General features: G+C 41.8%; 1 protein-coding gene and 1 long non-coding RNA gene across 2 annotated transcripts in view; both read left to right on the forward strand.

Moving 5' to 3' along the window:
- The first annotated feature begins 512 nt into the window (after nucleotides 1-512).
- Nucleotides 513-4,218, forward strand: LOC125355241 (procathepsin L-like). Its single transcript, XM_048351457.1, has 7 exons — nucleotides 513-638; nucleotides 932-1,054; nucleotides 1,173-1,319; nucleotides 1,506-1,724; nucleotides 2,186-2,348; nucleotides 3,218-3,338; nucleotides 4,119-4,218. The coding sequence occupies exons 1-7, from the start codon at nucleotides 513-515 to the stop codon at nucleotides 4,216-4,218; spliced, it is 999 nt and encodes a 332-aa protein (XP_048207414.1).
- Nucleotides 4,219-5,479: 1,261 nt separating this feature from the next.
- LOC125355247 overlaps nucleotides 5,480-25,908 on the forward strand; it is a 29,336-nt gene continuing 8,907 nt past the window's right edge. Inside the window, exons 1-3 of the long non-coding RNA XR_007211626.1 lie at nucleotides 5,480-5,625; nucleotides 7,895-7,896; nucleotides 21,285-21,298. This is a non-coding gene — a long non-coding RNA (uncharacterized LOC125355247). The remainder of the gene's footprint in view (nucleotides 5,626-7,894; nucleotides 7,897-21,284; nucleotides 21,299-25,908) is intronic.

Here is a 25,908-nt window from a genome sequence, read left to right on the forward strand (position 1 = left end):
AGGTTGTGACATGGAGAAACTGTGGGAATGTGGGGTGCTGTCTTCCTACTTTTTCAAGGAAGTGTATTCTGGAAGAGTCTTTCCCAAGAAGATGCCAAGGCACAGCTGATCCATCCTCTGCTATGCATTGGCTAAGGAGATGCCAGTGGTCTCTGAACTTTGACAAATTTCATTGCCCCTAGCTGAGATCAGACATCCCATTTACTGAGATTTTTTGCCTGAGTGATCAAACTGGAAGTGACCATTATCCTTGCAAACTTTGCTTCACCCCCTAGAGCTCTGGGCAGGATATTCTTTATGCCCAGAACTTGACCGCTCCCCTCCACTTGGCTATTTGAATTCTACAATACAGTTAAACCTCTCCAGAGATTTGAAGAAATATTTGAAAGACCAATTTTAAGATTTAAGTCATCAAGGGAGCCTTCATGATTTTCCAGATGAGGCTAAGAAGACTGCTCAAAAGCAAGAGTCACATGAGATCCCGGCTTTATGTCCCTTTCCAGGTTTTCAGTATGGATCCTTGTCTGTTGCTGGCCATCCTGTGCTTGGGAATGGCCTCAGCTGCTCCAACATTTGATCCCAGTTTGGATACAGAGTGGACGGAGTGGAAGACAAAATATGGGAAAAGCTACAACTCGGTGGGTAACATCCAAAGTGTTCAGAAGGACCCCAGAGACAAGAGACTTGCTGATGGGACTTTATAACCAGAGAGCAGCTTCTAGAAACCAAGTCTGACGAAGCAGTAATCTAAGTAGTCATAAGAGCACAATGGGGGCAGATATGTTGTTCTTCTCTGACATTAGAGATAAGCATCCAAAGGTGGACAGCATCCTGGCCAGAGTCTCTGTCCATCTTTGTCTGCAGGTCCATTTTAGTGACCAGGGCTTGGATTTTAGTAGACAGAGTGGTCATCACTTGTGTTTAATCCTAGGATGAAGATATTTTCAGGAGAGCAATATGGGAGGAGAACTATAAAATGATTGCCGTGCACAATGAGGAATACAGCCAAGGGAAACATAGCTATACCATGGAAATTAACGCCTTTGGAGACATGGTAAGTGTCATGTGCCTTGCTTACCACTGGGCTTGCTCTCCTCAGTTCTCCACAAAATGACCTTGCTTTTCCATATGTTCTTTATTCTTTCTTGAAGACCACTGAAGAATTCATGAAGACTACTATAGAATTTAATCCAACAGGAAGTGACTTTCAGCCCGATGGGCACAATGAAGGACAAATGTACCCGGAATTTCTACTTGATGAGCTGCCTGCCTCTGTGGACTGGAGAGAGAAAGGCTACGTGTCTCATGTGAAGGATCAGGTATGGCAGCGTCACAGGGGCCCCTTTCACTGCCCATAGCAAACCTAGGAAGAGTTGTCACTTCCTTTGGCCCACTCTGGAGTGACAGGGAGTTCCTTTTTCTTTTGCAGAATGTTCAAACCTAGGAGCCCATGTCAATGTCTTGTTATTTGTTCTTTGTGTGAAAGATGTTCGTTCTCTTAACAGGGAAACTGTGGTTCTTGCTGGACTTTCAGCACAACTGGTGCGCTAGAAGGACAGATGTTCAAGAAAACTGGCAAACTGGTGTCACTCAGTGAGCAAAACCTAATGGACTGTTCTAAAGACAACTATGGCTGTGATGGTGGCCGGCCAGACTGGGCTTACCAATATATTAAGAAGATCGGAGGCCTGGACTCAGAGGAATCCTACCCATATGAAGCAAGGGTAATTGCAGCTCTTTCCCTTGATTGTCACAACTGTAGACAGTGGAACAACTTGAAAGATGAGACTTATTCTTCCCAGTTTGCCCTGCCAATGATAGCATCTTTTCTCTCAACTATCTGTTCTATCACACTATAGTCATGAGCTCTTTTGGAGTTCTGTGGGCCAGTGCACACACATGCTTGACATCCAGGTGATGTGATTTCTATGGAACACAAAGTATATGTATGTTATTCTCTATCTAAGATCTGTCTGTTGTGAACAATTTGTATGAACTGCTAGAAGCAGCATAATGCACAGAGACATGAGAGGATTTTCACTTTCAAATCAACTAATAACAGTATTTCCCCTTCTGGGTTATAACAGCACTGAATCAAAAACCCTAAGTTGCAAACGGAGTGTTCGGAGTGTTCGTTAGGAGCTGGATGACTATAATCAAGTCTCTTCCCCCTTTCCCTTAAAAGGTTGGACCCTGCAGATATAACCCTGAGAAATCTGTTGCTAATGTCACTGGATTCATCAATATTCCCCCAAATGAGAAAGCTCTTATGCATGCTGTGGCCACTGTGGGTCCCATTGCTGCTGGTGTTCATTCGCTCCGTGATTCATTCAAGTACTATAAGGGAGGTAAGTGTGCTCTTTGTTGAAAAATGCAGATGCATTGCAAAAGTGTCCCAACAGTTGACTTGGTATTCAGTGTGAATGGATGGAGATATTTAGGGCCATGCATGGCACCTGGTTTCTCAGTCTTTTCATGCAATCCTTTTGGACTTCATGTTCCCAATAGACATGATTCCAAGCATGTGTCCATATCCATCTTGATAACAATTTTAAGTAACTTTGTCATTAAATATATGTAGTACAACTTAAATTTTATTCAAGTATTGAGTATTTATAAATTGCCCATTCTTTTAATTTTGCATATTTTTATTTGTTTATTCCTTTCTTTATGTCACTACTGGATCTTGAACTCAGGCCCTTGTGCTTTAGTTTGGCTTTTTCTCTCAACGGTGATACTGTCCCATTTGAGACATTCCTGCAAGTTGACCCTTTTCCTGGTTAAGTAGAGATGATCCTCATGGAATTTCCTGCTCAGGTTGCCTTTGAGCTGCAGTTCTCAGATCTCAGCCTCCTGAGTGTTTAGTATCACAGACATGAGCCACTCACTACATCTGGATACTTTCGTATTTAGATCTAAAAAGACACTCTTGATTCAAGGACCTCTGAATTTTAGGCAACCTCCTAGAAATAAAATGACCAGATTTCATACAGTGTTCTTCTACACTATTAGACAAGCCTTTTACCCAGGAATATGTGCTCCTTTGTATTTCTGTCCATTTTCAGCCTAGCTTCCTAGCTTCCATAGTATAGTTCTGAAGCCTTACATGGAGTTTATACTACTTTGGTGTATTTAGAAATACTTTCCTTATTGTTCCTCACAGTGAGACACTCTCAGGTTCCTGGAGCCTCATATAGATTTTGCTTTTCTTTCTTAGGCCTTTATCATGATCAAAACTGTGCCAGACGCCCATTGACTCATGCTGTTCTGATTGTTGGCTATGGATATGAAGGAGAAAAAGAAACAGCAACGAACAAATACTGGCTGATCAAGAACAGGTAAGAAATTGCCAAAACATCCAGTGTTAGAGGTTCATAACTAGCTAGGTAATGCTAGCTAATCAGAAAGCTGAGCTGTGAGCATCAAGTTTCCAAGCCAGCCCAGGCAGGAAAGCCCATGAGACCCTTATCTATAGTGAGCCACCAAAAGATCAGAAGTGATGTTGTGGCTCAAGGGGTACAGTGCCAGCCTGAGCAAAATGAACAGCACCCAGGTCCTGAGTTCAAGGTGCAGCACCATCACAAAAACAAAATGAAAGAAGGAAGGAAGGAAAGACCAGAAAAGAGAGGAAGGAATAAAGGAAGGAAAAAAGAAGAAAGAGAGGAAGGGAAGATGGGAAGATGAAAGGGAGGTATGGAGGGGGAAATAAATTGCTTAATGTATCTGTAGTAGAAATTCAAAAGAAAATTTACTGTTCAAAGTCCATAGTTGGACACAGGCTTCACAAATCTTGTTTCTAGTCAACTATGAATGTGTGACTATAGAAGTAGATTCTGCCACAAGCTTTCCTGCACTAAGCTATTGATTTTGTAGTTTTACCATTCAATTTTTAAATTCTGAAAGTTCTGTACCACATGTGCCCATTCTGTCTCTGCTTTTATAATCCCATGTAATATAATTATTTTGGAACTGGGCCCAAAGTCATGACCAGATTAAGATGAAGAAAGGATGAAGAACACCTGCCCATCTCAATTCTGCCTGCGGAGTCTGCATGTTACTGTTACTAAAGCCATTGTGCATTATTTTAACTATTAAATATAAAACTTGCTCTTCTTCAGCTGGGGCAAAAGCTGGGGTGTCAATGGCTATGGAAAGTTGGCCAGAGACCAGAACAACCTCTGTGGAATTGCCTCCTGGACCCTCTATCCCACTGTGTGAGATACAGGATGGAGATGAGGAAGGACTTAGCTGGGACAGCTTGCTCAGAGAACCCACATTGTCTTCAAAGCCCCCATGTCCTCCTATGGAGGATTTTACACCAAGTCATTGAAGATACACATTGTGATGTAAATTTGAAGATAGTTTTTTAAATTTGTAAGATGATATCACTACTTTAATTACTACTATAAATAGATGTATATTACTGATTCATGTAATAATGTGTTGACTCAAGATTAATAAAATTTTAAACTTTTATGAAAATGAAGTCCCTTTAAGTTTTCAATGCCTCTATATTAATTTGTGTGTGTGTGTGTGTGTGTGTGTGTGTGTGTATGTGTGTGTGTGTGTATTCAGACTTGCAATTAGGTCTGAAGTGTAGACGTATATGTACTCATGGTTCACTAGGAGAAGTGGGTGGTCTTCTGGCCTTCCAATCATGCAGATCACTGGAATCAGCTTCCTGGGGCTGTGTCTAAGGCAATCATTGATTGGAGTACAATTTGACAAAAGAGGAAAAGGGCACATAGTTTTAAAAAAGAAAAAAAATTATCAGAAAAGTAATGAGAAGCATGCATTATTTTACTACTAGAAAATGATCTGGGGGGAATATGTTCCTTACATCCAAGATGGAGGCAGTCCAAAGGAGTTATAGGACAAAAGACTCAGAGCTAGTGTCTGTAGCATCTTCCTCAACTGCTGGTGAAGACCTCTGGCCATGGTGCAGTGCGGAACAGACAGGACACTGGTAGGTTGCCCAGGACAAACATCACACAAGGGACAAGAGATAAAGTGCTAGTTTTGAGACTTGGTGGGAAAATAGTTCTATGAGTTTGGAAGGTGAAACAGAGAGGGAAAATCATGAGAGCTATGTTTTCATTGCCCATGTATTTTTCAAGAGTCTTAAATGTCTCATGTAAGAATAAAGACAGAGTAAACATTTTTAGTGTTTCTTGGAATGTGGCTTAGTGATAGAATGCTTGCCTAGCATGAATGAAGCCTGACCTCGATTCCTCAGTAGCACATACACAGAAAAAGTCAGAAGTGGTGCTGTGGCTCAAGTGGTAAAGTGCTAGGCTTGAGAAAAAGAAGCTTGGGAACAGTGCCTAGGCCCTCAGTTCAAGCCCTAGAAATGGCAAAAACGAACGAACAAACAAACAAACAAAAACACAGTTTGGTGTATAAATTTCATCATCCCCTAGGGAAAGTCGGGTAGAAAACTGTGGTTCCGGATGTGAGGGCCATCTGGCTGCGGGACATCTGTCACCCCATTGATCGCCAGGGTTGATTTGGCTGATCAGGCTGGCTAGGCGGGTGTCCCCTTCCTCCCTCACGGCTCCATGTGCGTCCCTCCCGAAGCTGCACACTCGGTCGAAGAGGACGACCACCCCCGATAGAGGAGGACTGGTCTTTGGTCAAGGGTATACGAGTAGCTGCGCTCCCCTGCTAGAACCTCCAAACAAGCTCTCAAGAAAACTGTGGTTCCAGCACACAGAGCTTATAGCACACTTCATCCACCTCCATCTACATTGGCGGCTACATCCTGCTGGATTCTCTCCTGTCTTCCTCTGCTAATTGAGAAACTGTTTAAATTTGTCTTTGCCAGTCATGGGACTTGAACTCACTGTTTGAGCGCTGTTTGCTGCTTCCTTTTGCTCAAGGCTAGCACTCTACCACTTGAGCCATATCACCACTTCAGGCTTTTTCTGTTTATGTGATACTGAAGAATTGAACCCAGGGTTCACAAGGGAAGCACTCTACCACTAGGCAATATTCCCAGCCCCAAGAAACTGTTTACACTTTAACAAAAGGATAATTACTATTTTCAGTTAAAATATTCCCATGTAATACCTCTATCACATATTAATAAAAATAACAAAAGGAGCAGGAAAAGCATATATAGTCTCTCCACTGAAAACCAAAACAATCAAATGGAAATGAGAATTCAGACAAGATTCCAATTATTTACTTTCTTCAATTATTTTGATGACAAATAAACAGAGTAAACATTTTAACTACTGTACAAATATTCTGGCAGTGTTCCAGAAAGTTGTGCATGTCAAAAATACCCTACAATTTTAAGAAAAAGAAAAATATACATACATGCAAAAATGGGTTCACAAATATTCGCAGCATAGTTATAGTAGTAAAGAGTGGAGCAAAAGGTTGTGCAAAGATGGCTGCTCCTCTGCACCTCATGCTGCAGATGAGGTTGATCATAGCAGAGAGGAATGCAGATTCCAGCCTGGTAACTATAGGGCAAGGTAGCTCCTGCCTGCAATTCTAGCTACAAAGGAGTTCTGAAGGACCATGGTCCAAAGCAAACCTGGGCAGAAAAGTCTGAGACTTTTTATCTTTACCCAGGTGTAGCTACAAGTGGAACTGTAACTCAAGCAGTCCAGTGCCATCCCTGAGAGAAAAAGCCCCGAGTTTAAGCTCCAATACTGCTGCACAAAGTTAAAAGAGTGATAAGTGTCAAATCCCTTCTGAAGTGCAGAGATACCTTTACTGCAAGTTAGGAAAGTGGGGCTTAGGAAAGAAAACTCAGCTTTGGAGCCTTCATTCTCCACACACCCCCATTCTCCATCTTCTTGCTGCCAGGAGATCTGGAATGCAGTGCTGAGGCCACTGGGGGCAAAGCCCCAAGGCTCCCACAGGTCAGCATCAAGACTTTGGTACACATGCTGCTTCACCTATTGTCTTGCTGGAAGGGAAAGACAAGTGTATTGCAATTACTACCAAGAACCATAATGATAGGTCCAAGCTTATACCATCCTTTCTACTTGGGAGGTAGAGATTAGGGTATCACAGTTCAAGACCAGCCCAGGCATCCAAGTTAGATAGGCTAACAATTGCTGAGCATGGTGGTTTGTACCTGTTATCCCCTTATGACACTGGGAAGCAAAACTATGAGGAGGGACATTCATGCCAGCCTTGGCATAAAGCAAATAACAGTCTTGAAATTGAACACGGAATGAAGTTGCTGGAGGCAGGGCTTATAGCATAGAAAACCTATGGTACAAGCACAGGGCCATGAATCGAAACCTTAGCACAACAAAAACTATGAAACACAAAGAAATACAGCAGTTAAATGAAACTTGTATAAGCCCAACTGGGAATATTTGTTCAAGGACCTTTAGACCGGTATAGGGACTTCTACAATGTGTTCCTGCACTAAGGCATGGAGATTTCACTCAACCTCAAATGCAGCATGCCCAAGAGCTAGTAGAAATTCATTTCCACTCATCAGAGAATGTCAGGATGGAAAGCTCACAAGGAGAAAGAAGCAATACTGGTTGATTCTGGTGAAACAGACCTGACACAATTATGATAACCACTGGCCAGAGTGGTCAGACATCAATGGTGCCTGGTGGAAGAGGAATCTCATCAGATATCAAGGATGAACAGATATGAAGAACAGGATGTTTTTGTCAGGTGCAGTCGGTCATACCTGTAAGACTAGCTATTCTGAGGGATAGTGCCTAGAGCTAGCCTAGGAAAGAAAGAGGAAGATGGATCTTGAAAAATAACTAATGGAAAATGAATTGGCAGTGTGATTTCTGTGGTGCAGGAATTGCTTAGCAAGCACAACACCCTGAGTTCAAGTCCCAAGACTCCCAACAACAACAACAAAGCAAAAAAAATCTGACTTATCAGGATCCTTTGCTAAACCTAGAAGTGTATAGAGAGGACCAGAAAAGGATTCAGAAGCGTGAACAGAGTTGGTCCGTGCAAGTAACCACGATCAAAACACAAAGGTATGTCATATGGAAGGGGCTGGGGTGCCACAACTTTTTGCTCCCCAGTAATCAGGAGGCCCCTGGCCCTGTGTCTCCTGACTGTGTCCTCCCATGGTCATTAGTAGGAGCCAAAAGTCTCAGCCTGGTGCTAGAATCATTTAGCTGTGGCCTTTAAAACCTAAATCAAGCAAAATTCTTCAAGTAATCTAAAAGTATTAAGAATACCCATTTTATCCCAGTTCCACTCTTACGTGTTTTAAAAACACACAAAAATCACTTTCATAATTCTAAGATCAGGGAAAAGAAATAGAAGCCTGTAATCAAGACCTTCCATTTCCTCTATGATTCTCATAAAATCAAAGTTTCCAAACCTAAGTTCTGCTAGGTTACACACTCTAGTGACTTCTCTTAGTTTCTTCTCTCCCTGGGAGCAGTCTCCCTTGCACACCTGCTCATTTTGGTGGTTGCTGCCTCTGCCTTAATGTAACTGTGTTCACCTCACACCTGGACCTATGATTCCTGGCTCCATCAAAACTGGGAAGTATTCACTGAGGAGTTTCTATTTGGAGAATTAACCCAGCTCCTGAGCATGGGAACTGGTGTTCAACTCAGGTTGCTTCTACCTGGCCAGATGCCCTAATACTGAAGAGCTCAGAATGGAATGCTTGAATCCAATTTAGGGAGTGACAAATTTTACCAGCATATTCTATTTATTTATTTAAATTTATTATTTTTGCTAGTCCTGGGGCTTCATCTCAGGGCATAGGTGTAGTCCCTTTGCCTCATTGTAATCAAGAACAGCCATCTACCACTGAGCCACCGCACAACTTTTGGCTTTTTCTGCATAGGTTATAGGAGAGCCTCATGAAATTTAAAGACACAGGCTTAGTCATGTAAATAAAATGTATCCTTCACTCACCATCAGAGAAAGGGATTTTACCATGACATGGGGGATAGAAGAGTAGGGATGTGAAAGAAATGGCAAGAAGTCCACTTCCCTAGGAGCATTTTTTTTTAAACTAGACACTGGTACTGTATAAATAGACACTGATAGCTTGGAGGGCTCATGTCTTCCAGTTTATATAAACACCACCTTCTCTCCTATTTCTCCTGCAGCTAAAGCCTTTTGGTTTAATTCCAGTCAGGCTCAGTTGGTACAAAATTAGGCCGCAGACTGTACCCTAGGTTTTGTTTCCATCCAAGGAGGCAAGAGTCTGCAGCTGAGAGCAGCAGCTGCCACTCAGCCTGGTCAAGCTCAATGGGTAGGTCGGGCCGAGGCAGTCACAAGGCTTTCTCCCTCAAACTCCTGAACAGAAAGCCAAGGGGCAACTGTAAAACCACTACTTTAGAATTCTCAGGTAGATATTTGGAATGGTTCTGTTGAATTCCAAAAAGTCTTTGAAAAGAACAGACCATCAATGATCTCCTTCCAGTCACTAGCAATATAATATTGTTTCACAATCACCTGAGCTCAGCCCTGGATGTGGAAAGAAGGGTTAAGTTCTTTAAAGATCTTAGAATACAGTCTGCATACCTTGAGTTTAAAAAGTATCAAAGGAGAATGAAAGATTGAACACTGAAGATTCTCTTCAATAACAATGGCAGGAAAACCATCTTTTCTCCTGTATCATGGAAACAGAAATGAATCAAACATTTAATCATAAAGGTAAAGAATACAAGAGAAGCAAACAAAAAATCATAAGGTAAAATATTTATGACACGGGACTTGGCAATGATTTTCAAATATGGTGAGTAATAATAGAAATAATAGGCAAGTTACATCTCCTCATGAAAAACTTTTATGCATTCAAAGGCTGTAGAACACAATGGAAGGTGAATACACAGAAAACATTTACAGATCATGGACATAATGAGGAACTAAAACCTAGACAATATAAAGAGCTCCTAAATAAAATCAACTACCATGACTAACAAAATTACTCTATTGAATAATCCAAAAGGAGACTTGAGTAGATATTCTTCTCTTGAATATATATAAACAGTAAATAAGCAATGAAAGATGTTTCATATTGTATATATTTCTCATCATAGAAATACAAATCAGAATCACAATGATACCAGCTCACAGGTAGTAAGACAAGTTTTGAAAGGAAAGAGAAGAAGACTGTGGAGAAAGAAAAGAAAGGGGAAAGAATGAAGGGAGGCAAAAGAAAAGGAAAGGAGAAAGAGAATGGAAGAAAGGAAAGATGGGAGGAAGGGAGGGAGGGAAAGAGGGGAGGAAAAAAGGAAGGAAGGAAAGGAGGGAGGGAGGGAGAGAGGGAGGAAGGGAGAGAGGGAGGATACAGGCATATGTATTCTGAGAGAGTCTGAAAGATTCCCACACTAAATAAAAGAAAGCTACAAAGCTAGCTCTTTCTTTTTACAGTTTCCCAGGTCCAAGATCAACCTATGAATCCTATGATTCCAGATGTGAAAGACTGCTCAGCTCCCAGTAATATACAGCATCAATATTCAGTTTCATAATGTCACAGTATCTGAACCAGTACTAATATGTCTTGATTAGATGTCATTTCTCAAGCATACATGGAATTCAGATGAAGAATCAACACATAAGTAGTCATACCAATGATGTCTTATTTCATTTAAATTTAAATACAACTCTGTATGGTCACTGGTGTTATCCACATTTTATAATAGATGAGATCAAGATGTGGGGATGGTAAATCATTTCCCAAAGTTCATACCTAATAAATGAAATGAAAATTATTTCTAATTTAACACCAGTGAATTGAGTTGAATTGGGCCAAAGGGGACTGAAAATCCACTGTTTCACCGGTTGCATTATTTCTATCCATTAAAAAATATGTAGACATAAGTAGAAAGTAGAAAAGTCTAGAAAAGTGGAAGCTTTGCAATGTTGTGTAACTTGGGCTATTAAGGCTTAGTATCTTACATAATATATTCTTACTTTGCAACTTGGAACACATCAATAAAAGTAATAGAAGAAGCAGAGGAAGCAAACATATTTTCACCACTATTAAATCCAAAATGAAAAGAAAAAGGATCAAATTGGAGTGACAGTTCAGGCAAGACCCCAATTACCTTCTTTTCATCAATGAAACACCTAATTCATTTTTTCATAACCACTGGCCAGAGTGGTCAGACATCAATGGTGCATGATGGAAGTGGAATCTGATCAGGTATGAAGAACAGGATATTTTTTTCAAGTGCAGTGGGTCATAGCTGTAAGATTAGCTATTCTGAAAGATAGTGGTTGGGGGCTAGCCCAGGAAAGAAAGAAGAAAGTTAGTATTTGAAAAAGACTAACGCATAATAGTTGACAGTGTGACTTTAGTGGTGTAGGAATTACTTAGCAAGAACAAGACCCTGAGTTCAAGTCCCAATATTGCCAAACAACAACAACAAAAGATCACAGTGTGGAGGGCTGTCATGTGGACAGGGCTGGGTGCCACAGCTTTCTGCTCTCCTGCACTCAGGAGGCCCCTTGTTCTGTGCCTCCTGCCTGAGTCCTCCATTGGTCATTTTCAGGAAATAAAAGTTCAGCCTCTTTCTAGAATCATTTAACAGCAGGTTTTTGAGACTAAATCAAGCAAACAAACTTCAGTTAAATTAAAGTTATTGAAAATATGCAGTTCATTCATTCACCAATTATAAAATCATATAAAAATCACTTTCACATTTATACGATTAGGAAAAAGAAATAGATGCATGTAATCAAGATCTCCAGTTCTAGGATTTTCATAAAACCAAAGTTTCCAAACATAAGCTTTGCTAAGTTTGACACTCCAATGACTTCCCTGCTTTCTTCTTTCCCTGGTTGCAGTCTCCCTTGTACACCTGCTCATTGTGGTGACTGCCCCATCTGCCTTGCTGTATCTGTTCTCACTTAATTGTGGGAACTGTGGTCCCTGGCTCCATCTTCAACTGGGAAGGATTCACTCAGGAGCCAGTTTGTATTTTTGGAGTTCACCTAGCCTCTGAGTATGGTACTTGGTTTTTATCCCAGGTTGCTTATAAGAGCCCAGATGCACTAAGACTCAAGAGCTCAGTATGGAATGCTTCATCCTAAGACAAGGGAGCAACAATTTTAACGGTATTTTCTATCATATATATATGTGATATCATATATATGAATGCACATATATATATATACATAGGCGTGTGTGTGTGTGTGTGTGTGTGTGTGTGTGTGTGTGTGTGTGTGCATGCTAATCCTGGGGCCTGGGGCTCTTTGTAATCAAGGCCAGGGATCTGACACTTGAGTCACAGCACTGTTTCCAAGTTTTTATTTGTACACTATTGGAAACAAGTCTCATGAGCTTTTCTGTTCAAACTGGCTATGAACTGCCATCCTCTCAGCCTCTGGAGTGGCTAGAGTTACAGGTGTTAGCCACTAGTGGCTGGCTTACAATTCCTACTCTTTACATGTATTTTCACATTCCTGTTGCAGAAGAGTCAAGAAGGTCAAATCAGACCTGAGGAACAAAATCCCTGACCTCTAAGGGATGTTAGGGACTACAAATTTAGAATGATTGTGAAGAATGTAGGATTACTCACTCAAGGTAATTCCCAGTTGCCCCTGGACCAGGATGCTTAGCCATAGTGTCATTTCAATACAACTGCTGTGTTCTGTACCTATCCTGTGAAAATAAGAGTATTGTAGTCATCTGAGAGCTAACATGGAGTGGCTGAGCCTCTGAGAAGCTGTTAGGGAAGGTACACATAGATGAATCTGAAGGAAAAGTTCAAACTACAAATAAAGGACTAGGAGAAGAAAGTGCTTCATTAATTCTGTTGTTCCCCTCTCTCTGTCTGTCAATCTCTCTCTCTGCATGTGTGTGTGTGTGTGTGTGTGTGTGTGTGTGTGTGTGTGTGTATAAAGGTGGCCCTTAGTCCTGAACTCTGGGCCTGTGTGTTGTCCTTGAGTGTTCTTAACTCCAGACTATTGCCCTACCACTTGAACCATACCTTGCTTTGAGATTTTTGGTGGTTAATTGGAAATAATAGTCTCATTGACCATGCTGATGGCTCAGATCTGCAATCATCATTTCTTAGCATCCAGACAAGCTAGGATGACAGGCTTCAGACATGGGTACCTGGAAAGCTTCATTAACATTATTATTGTTATTACTGTGGCAGTTTTGCACTTGAAATCAGAGCCTAGGAACTGTCCCTAGCATTTGTGCTAAAAGACTAGCACTCAACTACTTGAGCCACAGCTCCACTTCCAGTTGTTTGGTATTTAATTCAAGAAGAGTGTCAAAAATTTTTCCTGCCCAGAAAGGCTTTGAACCTTGATCATCAGATCTCACTTTCTACATACTTCTGATTCCAGGATTGAAACACAGATGCCCAGTAGAGTTTCAAGGATTCTTAATGGTGGATTCAATTGTCTACTTAGTAAATTGGCAGATGATTTAATCCTCCAGAAAAAACAAGAAACAAAGAACCAGAATGTGGTTGGTGCTCGCTAGTTTCGCATGTCTATATTCTTGCATAATCTGAGGTTGAAATCTAAGAATGATGGATGGAAGCCAGTTGGGGCAGAAAAATTCCCAGGACTTATCTCCAGTTAACCAGCCAAAAGTTGGAAGGGAAGATGTGGCTCAAGTGATAGAACATCATCCTTGAGGGAAAAGCCTAAGGAAAATACGAGACTCTGATTTCAAGACTTAGTAACTGCACAAAAGCAAAACAAAAATCCTCAGGAATGAAATTATCTCATAAGTCATATGAATATCAATTCTCTAACAGTTTTCCATAAAATTTTAACATATATATTACATATACATATATATAAACATAAAATCTTCCAACTGAATTTTTACTAGATAATGCTCATAATGCTAATTTTCTTTGGAAAAGACAGTCTTTTCAAAGGTAATCCATGTATTTTAAACTAATAATCTCACATTGTTTCAGTGTTCAGTGATATCAGGGTGTCCCGTTGTCAAGAGATCTGTTAGGTGTACTTGTGCTCAGGATATAATGGGACTGGAGAGAGAATCCTGTCCCGCTTCCTATTGTGAAAAAGAATCTGGGCAGATCACCTGAGGAAGATACTTTCACAGATACTGCACTATACATGGGAACTGGAAGCTCTGACAACCTGGGTTTCTAATAAAGATACAAGGTTGGCCATGTGACTAAAATGTGTCCATCAGCCACCACCAAAGGCATTTTACCATGACCTAGGGGATACAAGAGTAGGGACTTGTAAGAAATGGCTAGAACCCCACCTCTCTAGGAGCATTTTTAAGGAGATTTTTAATAAATAAACACTGGTACTGTATAAATAGACACTGATAGCTTGGAGCAGTCATGTCTTCCAGTTTGTGTAAACCCTACCTTCTCTTCTTTTTCTCCTGCAGCTTTCTCCAAAAGCTAGGGTCTTTTGGTTCAATTCCAGTCAAGCTCACTTGGTACAAAATGAGGCCACAGCCTCTACCCTAGGGTTTGTTAATTTCCAAGGAACCAAGAGTCTGCTGCTGAGAGCAGCAGCTGTCACTCAGTTTGGTCAAGCTCAGTGGGTGGGTGGGGCCAAGGCAGTCACAAGGTTTTCTCCCTCAACCTCCTGGAAAGGAGGCCAAGGGGCAACTGTAAAACCTCTGCTTTAGAATTCTAAGGTAGATATTTTGAATGACTCTGTTGAATTCCACAAAGTATTTCAAAAGAAAATGCCATCAATGATCTCCTTCCAGTCACTAGCAATCTAGTGTAGTTTTACAATCACCAGAGCTTCAGCCCCTAGGTGTGGAAAAAAAAAGTATTGTTAAGTTTGTTAAAGATCTTAGAATGCAATTGTCATATATTAGGTTTTAAACACATTAAGGGAGATTAAAAATGTTATCTCAAAGGGAAAGAAGCTTCTCTTCAATAACTGCTAGATAAACCATCTTTTCACCTGTAGCAGGAACAGAAATGAATCAAACGTTTAATCATAAAGGTAAAGCATAGGAGAGAAGTAAACAAAAAATCATAGGGTAAAAGCTTTGACCATGGGACTGAGAAATTATTGCAAATAGGGTAAAAGTAATAATGAAACAATAGAAAATAGATATCATCCTAATGAAAAACTTTTGTCAATGGATCTAGAATAGAATGGAAAAATGAGTCCCCAGAAAGCATTTTCAAATCATGTATGAAATGAGGAATTAAAACCTAGAAAACAGGGCTGGGGATATAGCCTAGTGGCAAGAGTGCCTGCCTCGGATACACGAGGCCCTAGGTTCGATTCCCCAGCACCACATATACAGAAAACGGCCAGAAGCGGCGCTGTGGCTCAAGTGGCAGAGTGCTAGCCTTGAGCAGGAAGAAGCCAGGGACAGTGCTCAGGCCCTGAGTCCAAGGCCCAGGACTGGCAAAAAAAAAACAAAAAAACCTAGAAAACATAAAGAGCTCCTAAAAAACGAACTACCACCATGACTAACAAAATAACTCCACTGAATATTGTGCAGAGGGGACTTGATTCCTTTGGACAATTAATGTATAACTCTGTAACTAGATTCCACCACAAATTTTCTAGCACTAAGATATTAATATGGTATATTAATAGCAATTAATATTAATATAATATCTACTATATTTCTAAATTTTGGAAGTTTGGTACCAGATGAGCCCTTTCTGTCTGCTTTTGGAGTCCAATGCAAAGCCATAATTTTGGAGTTGGCCCAGGAGTTATGAGCAGATTTAGATGAAGAAAGGAAGAAGAACATCTGCCCATCTCAATTCTCCCTTCTGAGTCTGTTTTCTCCAGCATAGTATCAATAGCATGTGAGTGTTACTAAAGCCATTGTGCATTATTTTATCTATTAAATATAAAACTTGCTATTCTTCAGCTAGGGCAAAAACTGGAGCATCAATGGCTATGGAAAGTTGGCCCGAGACCAGAACAACCTCTGTGGATTTGCCTCCTGGACTCTCTATCACACTGTGTGTGATACTGGATGGAGATGAGGAAGGACTCAACTGGGACAGCTTACTCAGAGGACCCACATCGTCTTAAAGTCCCCATGTCCTACTATGGAGGATCTTACACTAAGTCATTGAAGATTCACGTTGTGATGTAAATTTGAAGATAGTTTTTTAAATTTGTAAGATGATATCACTACTTTAATTACTACCATAAATAGATGTATATTACTGATTCACGTAATAATGTGTTGACTCAAGTAATTAATGTATCTTAAAATTTTATAAAAATGAACACTGTTTTAAATGAACCAATATTTATTTGTGCTTTTATGTGTGTAATAAAAATTGCTATTAGGTCTGAAATATAATCATGAATGCACTCATGATTCACTAGGAGAAGCGGTGGTCCTCAGGCCTTCCAGTCATGCAGAGCTCTAGAATCAGCTTCCTGGGGCTATTTCTAAGGCAATCATTGATAGCAGTACAATCTGACAAAAAAGGATAAGGGAAAATCATTTTAATAAAGAAAAAATGATCAGAAAAATAATAAGAAGTGTGCATTATTTTAATACTAGAAAATGATCTGGGGGGAATATGTTCCTTACATCCAAGATGGAGGCAGTCCAGTGGAGTTATGGGACCGAAGACTCAGAGCTACTGTCTGGAGCATCTTCCTCAACTGCTGGTGAAGACCTCTGGCCATGGTGCAGTGCAGAACAGACAGGACACTGGTAGGTTGCCCAGGACAAATATCACACAAGGGACAAGAGTTAAAGTCCTGGTTTTGAAACTTCTTGGGGAAAATAGTGCCATGGCTTTGGAAGGTGGAACATAGAAGGAAAATAATAAGTGAGTGCTATGCTTTCAGCAACCATGTGTTTTCAAATGTCTGAAGTGTCACATGCGTACAGCGTACAGCATAAAGAAAAAACTGGACACCTTGTCATGCTAGATTCTCTCCTGGCTTCCCCTGCTACTTGAAGAACTCTTTACATCTTTTTTTAGTTAGTTAGTTTGTTTGTTTTTGGCGAGTCCAGGGCCTTGGACTCAGTGCCTGAGCACTGTCCCTGACTTCTTTTTGCTCAAGGCTAGCACTCTGCCACTTGAGCCACAGCGCCACTTCTGGCCGTTTTCTATATATGTGGTGCTGGGGAATCGAACCCAGGGCTTCATGTATAGGAGGCAAGCATTCTTGATACTAGGCCATATTCCCAGTCCACTTCTTTACATCTTAACAAAAGGACAAATATACCACCAGCAGTGAAGTTCCTTGGGTTTGAATACGAGTAGGCATTATGAGAGGGAGACTTGTAAGAGTCACCTTGCCTCTAAAAGTTTGCAAGCCAGATGTGATACAACTGAAATGTACATAATGCCCACTATGTAGCAGTTATCACTGCTGTGGAAGTGACAGTCCTGACATCAGTGAGCAGGTGCTGCCCTACTCAGGGAATAAAGAGGGAGGAAGGACTTTTCAGGATGAAAGTAAGCAGGTACCAGCCAGAGTAGCCTCCAGTGAGAACAGAAGAGGTTTGGAAAGACCAGAGGTGAAAACCCTTGAGACAAGGAATGTGCTGAGAGACTTAGTGGGAGTGATTGGGCTGAGGTGTGGAGAGATGATATTAGTGAGAGGTGGGTTTAGGACACAGGGGAGCCACTGGGGCATGGAGCAGAAGACCACTGCAGGTATTCTCGTATATGAAAACAATGACCTGAATTCCAGCAGCCTGAAAATAACAAGTTTCCCCTTTTCTAGCTAGACTTATCTTCCTGGTCTGTCACTTAGAGTTCTTTTTTCATGTTGGAAACATCTATGGGTCACACTAGGCTGGACATCCTGAACACTTATTCAGTGAGCAGTTGAATAAACCTGGGGGACACACAAGTGAGAAAACAGCCCACATCACTACATCTATGGGAGAAAGGAGGAATTGAAAAGACTTCACGGATTCTTCCTTCTACTCTCTCTGACTGTAAAATTCCCCACAACAAGGAAGTAGATGATTTGGATGGCTTCCAAAAACAATTAAGTTAAAAAAACTAGAAAATGGTCCAGGTGCCAGTGGCTCACACCTGTAATCCTACCTACAAATGTTACTGGGATCTAAGGATTAAAGGTCAACACCAGCTTATACTAGAAAGTTCCTAAGACTCTTTTCTCTAACAGGCAACAAACTGGAAGTAGAGTTATGGCTCAAATTTTAAAGCAGTAGCCTTGAGTGAAAAAGCAAAACACAGTATCCAGGCTCTGAATTCAAGCACCAGTTATCACCACCACTACAAGTATACAATATATATATATATATATACATAGATACATATATGTGTATCTACATGTATGTATATCACCTGAGGTTGTATATGTACATATGTATAGATACACACTTACATATATGCATATATACATACATATATGTGTATATATGCATATATACGTATAGATGTGTATTATCGCACCCTAAATAAGAGAAAGGTAAAAAGGTAGCTCTCCATTTTTGCAGTTTCCCAGGATCAAGATCAATACTTGAATCCTATGACATTTCAGATGTGAAAGACTACTCAGCTCCAGGTAATACAGCGTTTCTTAGTGTTACAGTATCTGACCTAGTGCTAATATGCCTTGATTAGATGTGATTTCTCAAGCATAAATGGAATTCAGGTGAATAAACAACAGATGACTGGTATTGCCAGTTCTGTCTTATCTCTTTAACTTTAAGAATAACACTGTTCTACTATCACTGGTATTATGCATATTTTATACTATGTGATCAAGATTTGGGGATGGAAAATCATTTCCCAAAAGTTTATGCCTAATAAATGAAATGGAATTTGCTTACAATTCAAAGCCAGTGAATTGAGTGGAATTGGGTCCAGGGGGACTGGAAATAGACTTTTACACTGGTTGCAATTTTTCTATTCATTTTTTAAAATATAGACATAAATGTAAAGGGAAATATTTTTATGTCCAAGGAAGCTTTGCAATGTTATATAACTTGGGTTATCAAGGTTTAGTAATTTCAATAAAAATATTCTTATTTAACAACTGCGACACACATCAATTAAAAAAAAACCAGAGGAAGCAGAAAAAGCATAAATATTCTCACCACTATTAAAATCCAAAATGAAAACAAAAAGATCAAACTAAAGTGAAAATTCAAAAAGACCCCAATTACCTTCTTTTCATCAATGAAACAATTTAGCTATTTTAGAAATATTCTAGCAGTGTTCCAGAAAGTAACGCATGTCACTAGTATCCTACACATTTAACGAATAATGAAAACAAACATAAACGCAAAAGCATGTTCATGAGTGTTCCTAGCATTGTCACCATAGTCAAGAGCATGGGAGCCACGAGTGGTCCCAAGATGGCTGCTCCTCTGAGCCCCACGTTGCGGGTTAGGTTGATCATGGCAGAGAGGAAGGCAGATTCCAGCCTGGTAAGTGTTAGAGAAAGGTGGCGGAGCCTACCCAGCAGAATAATTCCTCTCAGCCTGCCTCCTCTGTCCCTTAGGTGCAAAGTCATATCTGAAGGGAAGGAAGCCACCGTATCTATCTATCTATCTATCTATCTATCTATCTATCTATCTATCTATCTATCTATCCATCCATCCATCCATCCATGCATCCATCCATCCATCCATCCATCTATCTATCTATCTATTTATTTATTTTGCCTGTCCCTGGGCTTGGACTCAGGGCCTGAGCACTGTCCCTGGCTTCTCTTTGCTCAAGGCTAGCACTCTGCCACTTGAGCCACAGCGCCACTTCTGGCCGTTTTCTATATATGTGGTGCTGAGGAATTGAACCCAGGGCTTCATGTATACAAGGCAAGCACTCTTGCCACTAGGCCATATTCCCAGCCCCAAGGAAGCCTCCTTGATACTCCTGACATCCAATGGATATTATACAATGACATACAATGGATGTGGAGGGAGGATGTCCATGGAGATAAGATGCACTCTGTACCAGCTTCCTTTTTACCCAGACCCTCTACTTCCTCTTCAGATCAGTTTAATGTCCTGTATCCTATCACAGCCATGACAGAACCCCTGTTTAAGCTTCCTAACATATGGTGCAAATTCCTTAGTGTGTTTACAATCTCTGAGAATCAACAGTTGCTCCTGGAATGTTGCTGATCCCTAAAGCTGTATCTCTAGCTTGCTCTGGAGCCCACAGTAGTTCTCTAGGGGCCCTCTCAACTCTGCACCTAGGTTTGTCTCCGAGGCACCTCAGTCTTGACATGGCCTACACTGAACTCCTGGCTCCATCCTGGGGCTCCCTTCTTCTCTAGCTTAACATAACATCACCATCTTTCTGGTTCCTCAGGCTAGACACTTTGGGAACTTTGTCCTTGATGCCTCTTCTCCACTATTCTCTATGGTGTCCCACATCCAGTCTTTTATTAAGGTCAGTGGTTCCTCCTCTGAAAGAGCATCCAGATCTCTCTCACCACTTTCTTTTTTTGGGGTGCCAGTCCTACTGCTTGATCTTTGGGCTATAGTGCTGTTCTGCAGCTTTCTTGCTTAAGGTTAGTGCTCTACCACTTGAGCTACAACTCCACTTTCATGACTTTCTTGCCCAGGCTGGCTTTGAACCAGGATCCTTAGATCTAAGCCTCCTAAGTAACTAAGGAGTATAGTCACGAGCAACTAGCACCTGTCTTCATTCTTATCTTCATTACTATTCTAACACTTCTATTCTAGCCCAGGAACTCTTTAACTCTTCCCTGAATTATATTACCATTCTCTCTTATCCAAGTCATCTCTTGATTTATTACTACCTAGCTACTCCTTTTGCTAAAAGATCTTTGATATATAAGGACACAAAGTACTTGGAATATGGCTTTCTTTTTGCACATAAACTCTGCTCACTGATATTCCTAGGGTTTGGCTTCATTTTCTCTTGGAACTTGATGAGTCATTCCTCTCATGTACCCCCAAGATGGAAGCCATCTTTTACCTAGTCCCGAAGGCCTAACTTCTCCTCATTACTTACTACGTGCAAGACCCTGGTTCAATCCTCAGCATGATTGGAGGGAGAGTAAAGACATGAAATGATGTTCAATATCATTCATCAATAGGAATACACAACACAGAACCACAGAGATGCCACTTCGTATCCACCAGGACCACTGTAATAAAAGGACAGACACTATGAATTATTGAGGAGGCTATGGGGAAGCAGGACCCCCTCAGGCATGGCACAACCACTTTGGAAAACAGTTTGGTTGTTCCACAAAATGGTAACTATAATAGTTACTTTCTGATGCTGCATTTCCATTCTAAGAAAAATGAAAATTTAGCTCGACTCAAAAAATGAACACACTTGCAACAACAGGGATTAACCTTGAAAATACTTTGTAAAGTACAGGAATCCAGTCTCAACTGATCATATAGTATAGGATTTTACTGGTTGAATTGTCCATTATAGGGGCGTCTGTAGGGGTGGAATGTAGGAGAGGACCAGCAAGAGTAGCCACTAATCCCCACTGTTTGTTCTAGAACCGAAGCAAATGTTCTAAAATTAGATTGTGGCGATGGTTACATAACTCTGTAAAATACTAAAACCCAATGAATTATAAACTCGGGACATATTGTAAAAAAATATCTGTGATTGCTCTCTGCTTATCAAATGGAGCCCATGGACTCTTTGACCTCATGCCCTGAGCCATCCTTATACCCATTATTGCTTCCTCCCTCATTTCCATTCTGCCTTTGATGCTCCTTCTCTAGAGAACCTTTTGCCATTCTCAGACTGTACTTTCTCTTGCTAGAGAACTCCTACTCATCCACCAAAGCCCAGCTCATGTCACTCCCTTTCTTTGGTTTTCTGCCTACTCAATAAGATTTAATTACTTTCCTGCCACCTTTTAAAAGTGTACTGATGATAGCACTTAACTGTACTCATTCACACATGTCTGTGTGTCTTTATCCTGTAATGGGGCTCTAGGGGCAGGCATTTCTGTTTTACTGATTTGCCTTTCCAGGCCTAGCATCGAGAAGGGGGTATGCCTGCCCCATGGTCAATGGGTGAAGTTTAAGTCAATCCTCCAGACTGGAGGTGGGAGAGGGCTCTAATAGGCGGCCTTTGTAGATTTAGGACCCTGGGGCTGAGGAGAGAAAGAAAGCCAAAGAAAGGCATTGGTTCATTCAGGAGGCTCTGCATTGTTTGTGACATGTTTCAAGTAGTCCTCTTCTATGAGAACAAGGTAGTTCATTGCTTAGCTAATTTCTTCTTCAGCCACAATGTGTTGGGATCCTATGTCTGTGCTGAATGTATGGAATGGGATTCCAAGGGACAGGAGGGGGAGCCTGTTGTCAGTGGACCGTTAACATGTTGTATGCCAGTGACAGGAAAGGTTAGAGATGGCAAAGTTTAAGCTGCTGATTGGCATGCTGAAAAATTAGTAAACACACAATGAAGGAATGGAAGAAGATGAGGTAAATTCCTTAGACAGTTCAACGTCCCTTTGTCTGTTGTAGCACTCTCAGTGCCCGAGCCCCACGGGCCTCCTGGCTCCAAATGGACTGTGCTGGAATGGAACTCCATTCCTCAGACTGAGGAAGACACCTCTGGTTGGGGGTGGCTGGCTGCTCTCAACTCCACTGTTTCAGCACAGCAGGGTCACAGGCTACATCCTTTCTTTCCTTTTTACTTAGGTGTCCTCTGGAAGCCCCATTTTCATCCTTAATTCTCTTTCTTCTGTCAAGAGCTAAATTCCATCTAGCATGGTAGCTCATGCCTGTAATTCTAGCTACTCAGAAGGTTGAGATCTGAGGATTCGTTCAAAGCCAGGCCGGGTAAGAGTTCATGAGATACTGACGAGGCTTTTATCTTCAATTAACCAGCAAAAAAGCTGAGTTGGAGCTGTGCCTCAAGTGGTAGAACGCCAGCCTTGAATGAAGAAGAGTGACCAAGTTCAAGAGAGGGACACAGAGGGACCTAGAGAGAGTGATGACCCCTGTTAGTGAATTTTAGCCATCTTAGCTTTCCCTATCTTTAAAATTTACCCATCTCTTTTTTTTTTCTCCCGCTCTGCTGTGACATTGTCAAGCTGAGGTCAAGGAGGCTATGCCCACTGAATCTGCATCTCTCCACATCTCAGGTGGCTATGGAACAACAAGGGCCAGATCACAATTCTGATAGCTGTGCCTCCATCTAATGGGCCAGTGAGGGGTCTTTCATCCAGGATTCCAGATCATTAACAATAATCAGCAGCTTTCCTTTGAGCTCTTTTCACTGGATTGGCAGGGAGAATTACCCAGTGGGAGAGGAGGAGGAGGAGCTGCAGCTCTGGGTTCCTCCTGGATAATTGCCTCCCCTTGTTTCCAGCTAGACAAGATAGATTGATTTTGGAATAAACCTCCACCTATGACTGGCCCCGCTTGGTTAACTGCCCACTAGCCTTTTGTTCTAGCGCCAGTTATTATTACTCAGCCTAAAGAGATGTCTGGCTGCCCCAGCTTTCCGTTTGCCTCACTTTCGACTGGTCTAATTATTCCTCTGGGTCTCCACAGCTTGGGCTGAAACCATTTAAAGTACAAGTGGGCTTGGCATCTGCTGTGGCCCTTCTGCTTTTTTGTGTTTCTTATTTCCCTTGGTAGAGTAGTACTTTATTTAGTTCAAGAAGCCTGCATGGACCACCTGAGTGCCTATGGCTGGAATCCTAGATATTCAAGAGGCTGAGATCTGAGGATCATGATTCAAAGCCAATCCTGGGCAGGAATGAGAATCTTATTTCCTATAGCCACCAAAAAGCTGGAAGTGCAGCTGTGGCTCAAGTGGTAGGGCACCTACCTTGAGAGAAAAAGCCAAGGGACAGTGCCCATTCCCTGAGTTCAGACCCCAATACCAACACATAAATACTGCTTGAAACAAGTGAGAGATGGATCTATAGCTTGTGCTTGAGCTCCTTTTCTACCCCCATCCTTCTTCTCCCCACCACAGTATCTAAGGAATGCTCCCCTCCCAGTTTCTCTCATTGATACAGTGTGCTGTGGTTGGAATCACCAGAGCATGGTGATCTTCAAGATCTAACTTGAAGGATCCCATGCAGAGCTCCAACCTGTAGCTCTGCAACGTGCACCACTTCCATGGTAACCCAGCTGGCAGACTCAACCACCGAGCTCAGGAATTTCCATCAGAGAGTGCCTTATCTTTCCTAGTAAGCTTCCTACCTGAATCAACTAGTTAAAGAGTCCATTCTTTCTTGGGGCCAATTGCAGTGAGCATTTCTGCATCTGGCAGCCTTCCCAAACAGCAGTCTTTCATTGTCATTCTCATGGTGCATCACCTTCATTGTTGATCGAACTTCCTTCCCCTCTCTTTCCCCCTTCTTCCCTTTTCTTTTCCCCTTCCCTCTCTGTCCTTTTTCCCCTTCCTCCCTCACTCCTTCTCCCCTATTCTTCTTCCTTCCTTCCCTCCCTTTTTTTCCCTCTGTATATTGGCCTCCTCCCCCTTCCTCCTTTTTTTTCTGTCAGTCCTGGGGCTGGAGCTTGAACTCAGGGCCTGGGCACTGTCCCTGAGTTTCTTTTGCTCAAGGCTAGCACTCTACCACTTGAGCCACAGCACCATTTCCAGCTTTTCTGTTTATGTGGTACTAAGGAATAGAACCCAGGGCTTCATGCATGCTAGGCAAGTACTCTACTACTAAGCCACATTGCCAGCCCCTCCTTTTTCCCTTTTGTGCTGATCATCAGACCCAAGGCCTCTGTGGGCCCTTTGCACTACCAGCAACCAGTGTGACATTTTCTGAATCTTCTTTAGAGTTATGTTTCTTGAAATGTAAAGCACTAAGCTGCCTGCAGTCCTCTGCAGGCTGATGTGAAGGGGAGCCCCAGCCTCAGGTGCCAGGTTTTAAACCCATGCTGCACTACCAAGTGGGGTAGCTAAGGGTCTAGGGGCCCTGAGGTGCATGCTGACATCTGTTGTTGTTTTTTTCCCCTCATTTGAATTTGTTCATAGTGTCACCAAATGGTAGTAGGTACTTTGGACCCAGTCTCACCTCTTCCCTGCCCCCCACCCCATTAAAACTGAGGTTTGGGTGACTCCAGGTCCAAGACTCCTCACCAGTCTAAGTAGTAATATGAGACTTGCTACATGTCCACCCAGCTCCCGAATCCCTGCATCAGGCCCCCTTTCCTCCCCATGCTCCCCTTTCTTCTTTTTCTTTTTCTCTTGTTTTTGGGCGTAGGTCCTAGGGCTTGGACCTAGGACCTCTTATGCTTGCTTGGTTTTGTTGCTTAAAGCTGAGGTTCTACCACTTGAACCACATTTTCACTTCTGTGTTTTGTTTTGTTTTGTTTTTATGGATTAATTGCAGATAAAAGCCTTGCAGGTTTGTCTGCCTGAGCTGGCTTCAAATTGTGGTTCTCAGATCTCTTCCTCCTGAGTAGCTAGGATGGCAGGCATCAGCAACTGGTGCACATGTGAAGGCCCAGAGCAATCTCCAGACCATCCTGTGGTGTTGTGGAAATGACTTGAGGACACTGAGCTGGCAGGCACAGGTTTTCCTTTGTGCTAGCTTGTCCTCTTTTCCTCATTGCCCTCCATTATCTTTATTTCTTTGAGCTGGAAGCAGCTGTTGACATAGTCACATCCCCCAATCCTCTCTCTTCTCCAACCTCCTATGAAAATGAAAATGAGGACAAACTCAGGGCCAGGGGAGGGAGGCCCCTGGTTTATGTGAGTCCATGGGAGGTGTGACAGCCACCCACATGTCCTCCTGCAGGGTGTGATTTGTCATGTACCTGAGCAGCAAGCCTGGATAAATCACAGCACAGCCATCATGCCTTGCTTCCCCAGAGACTTCCCTCTCACAGATCATCTGTGAACCCAAAGGTTATTCTCCAGGTTGACAGTCCTTTTGATCTCATTTACAGGTAGCGGGAAGGTAGATCCAGTTTCCTGAAAGAGGAAGAAAATAAAAACTGTTCATGGTTTCTTGCTTTGTTTTATAAATGCCTCATAATATTGCATATGCTTTTGAAATTAGGCACTAGCAGCTCCTGTAATCCTAGCTACTCAGGAGGGTGAGATCTGAGGGTAGAGGTTC

Source organism: Perognathus longimembris, chromosome 1 (genome assembly GCF_023159225.1).
Source record: "Perognathus longimembris pacificus isolate PPM17 chromosome 1, ASM2315922v1, whole genome shotgun sequence".
NCBI classification, from domain to species: Eukaryota; Metazoa; Chordata; class Mammalia; order Rodentia; family Heteromyidae; genus Perognathus; species Perognathus longimembris.

Coding starts and splice junctions, on each gene's coding strand:
- LOC125355241 (XM_048351457.1), top strand. CDS start 513: ATGGATCCTTGTCTGTTGCTGGCCATCCTGTGCTTGGGAATGGCCTCA. Junction 1,725..2,185: donor CCTACCCATATGAAGCAAGG/GTAATTGCAGCT, acceptor TTCCCTTAAAAG/GTTGGACCCTGCAGATATAA. Junction 3,339..4,118: donor TACTGGCTGATCAAGAACAG/GTAAGAAATTGC, acceptor GCTCTTCTTCAG/CTGGGGCAAAAGCTGGGGTG.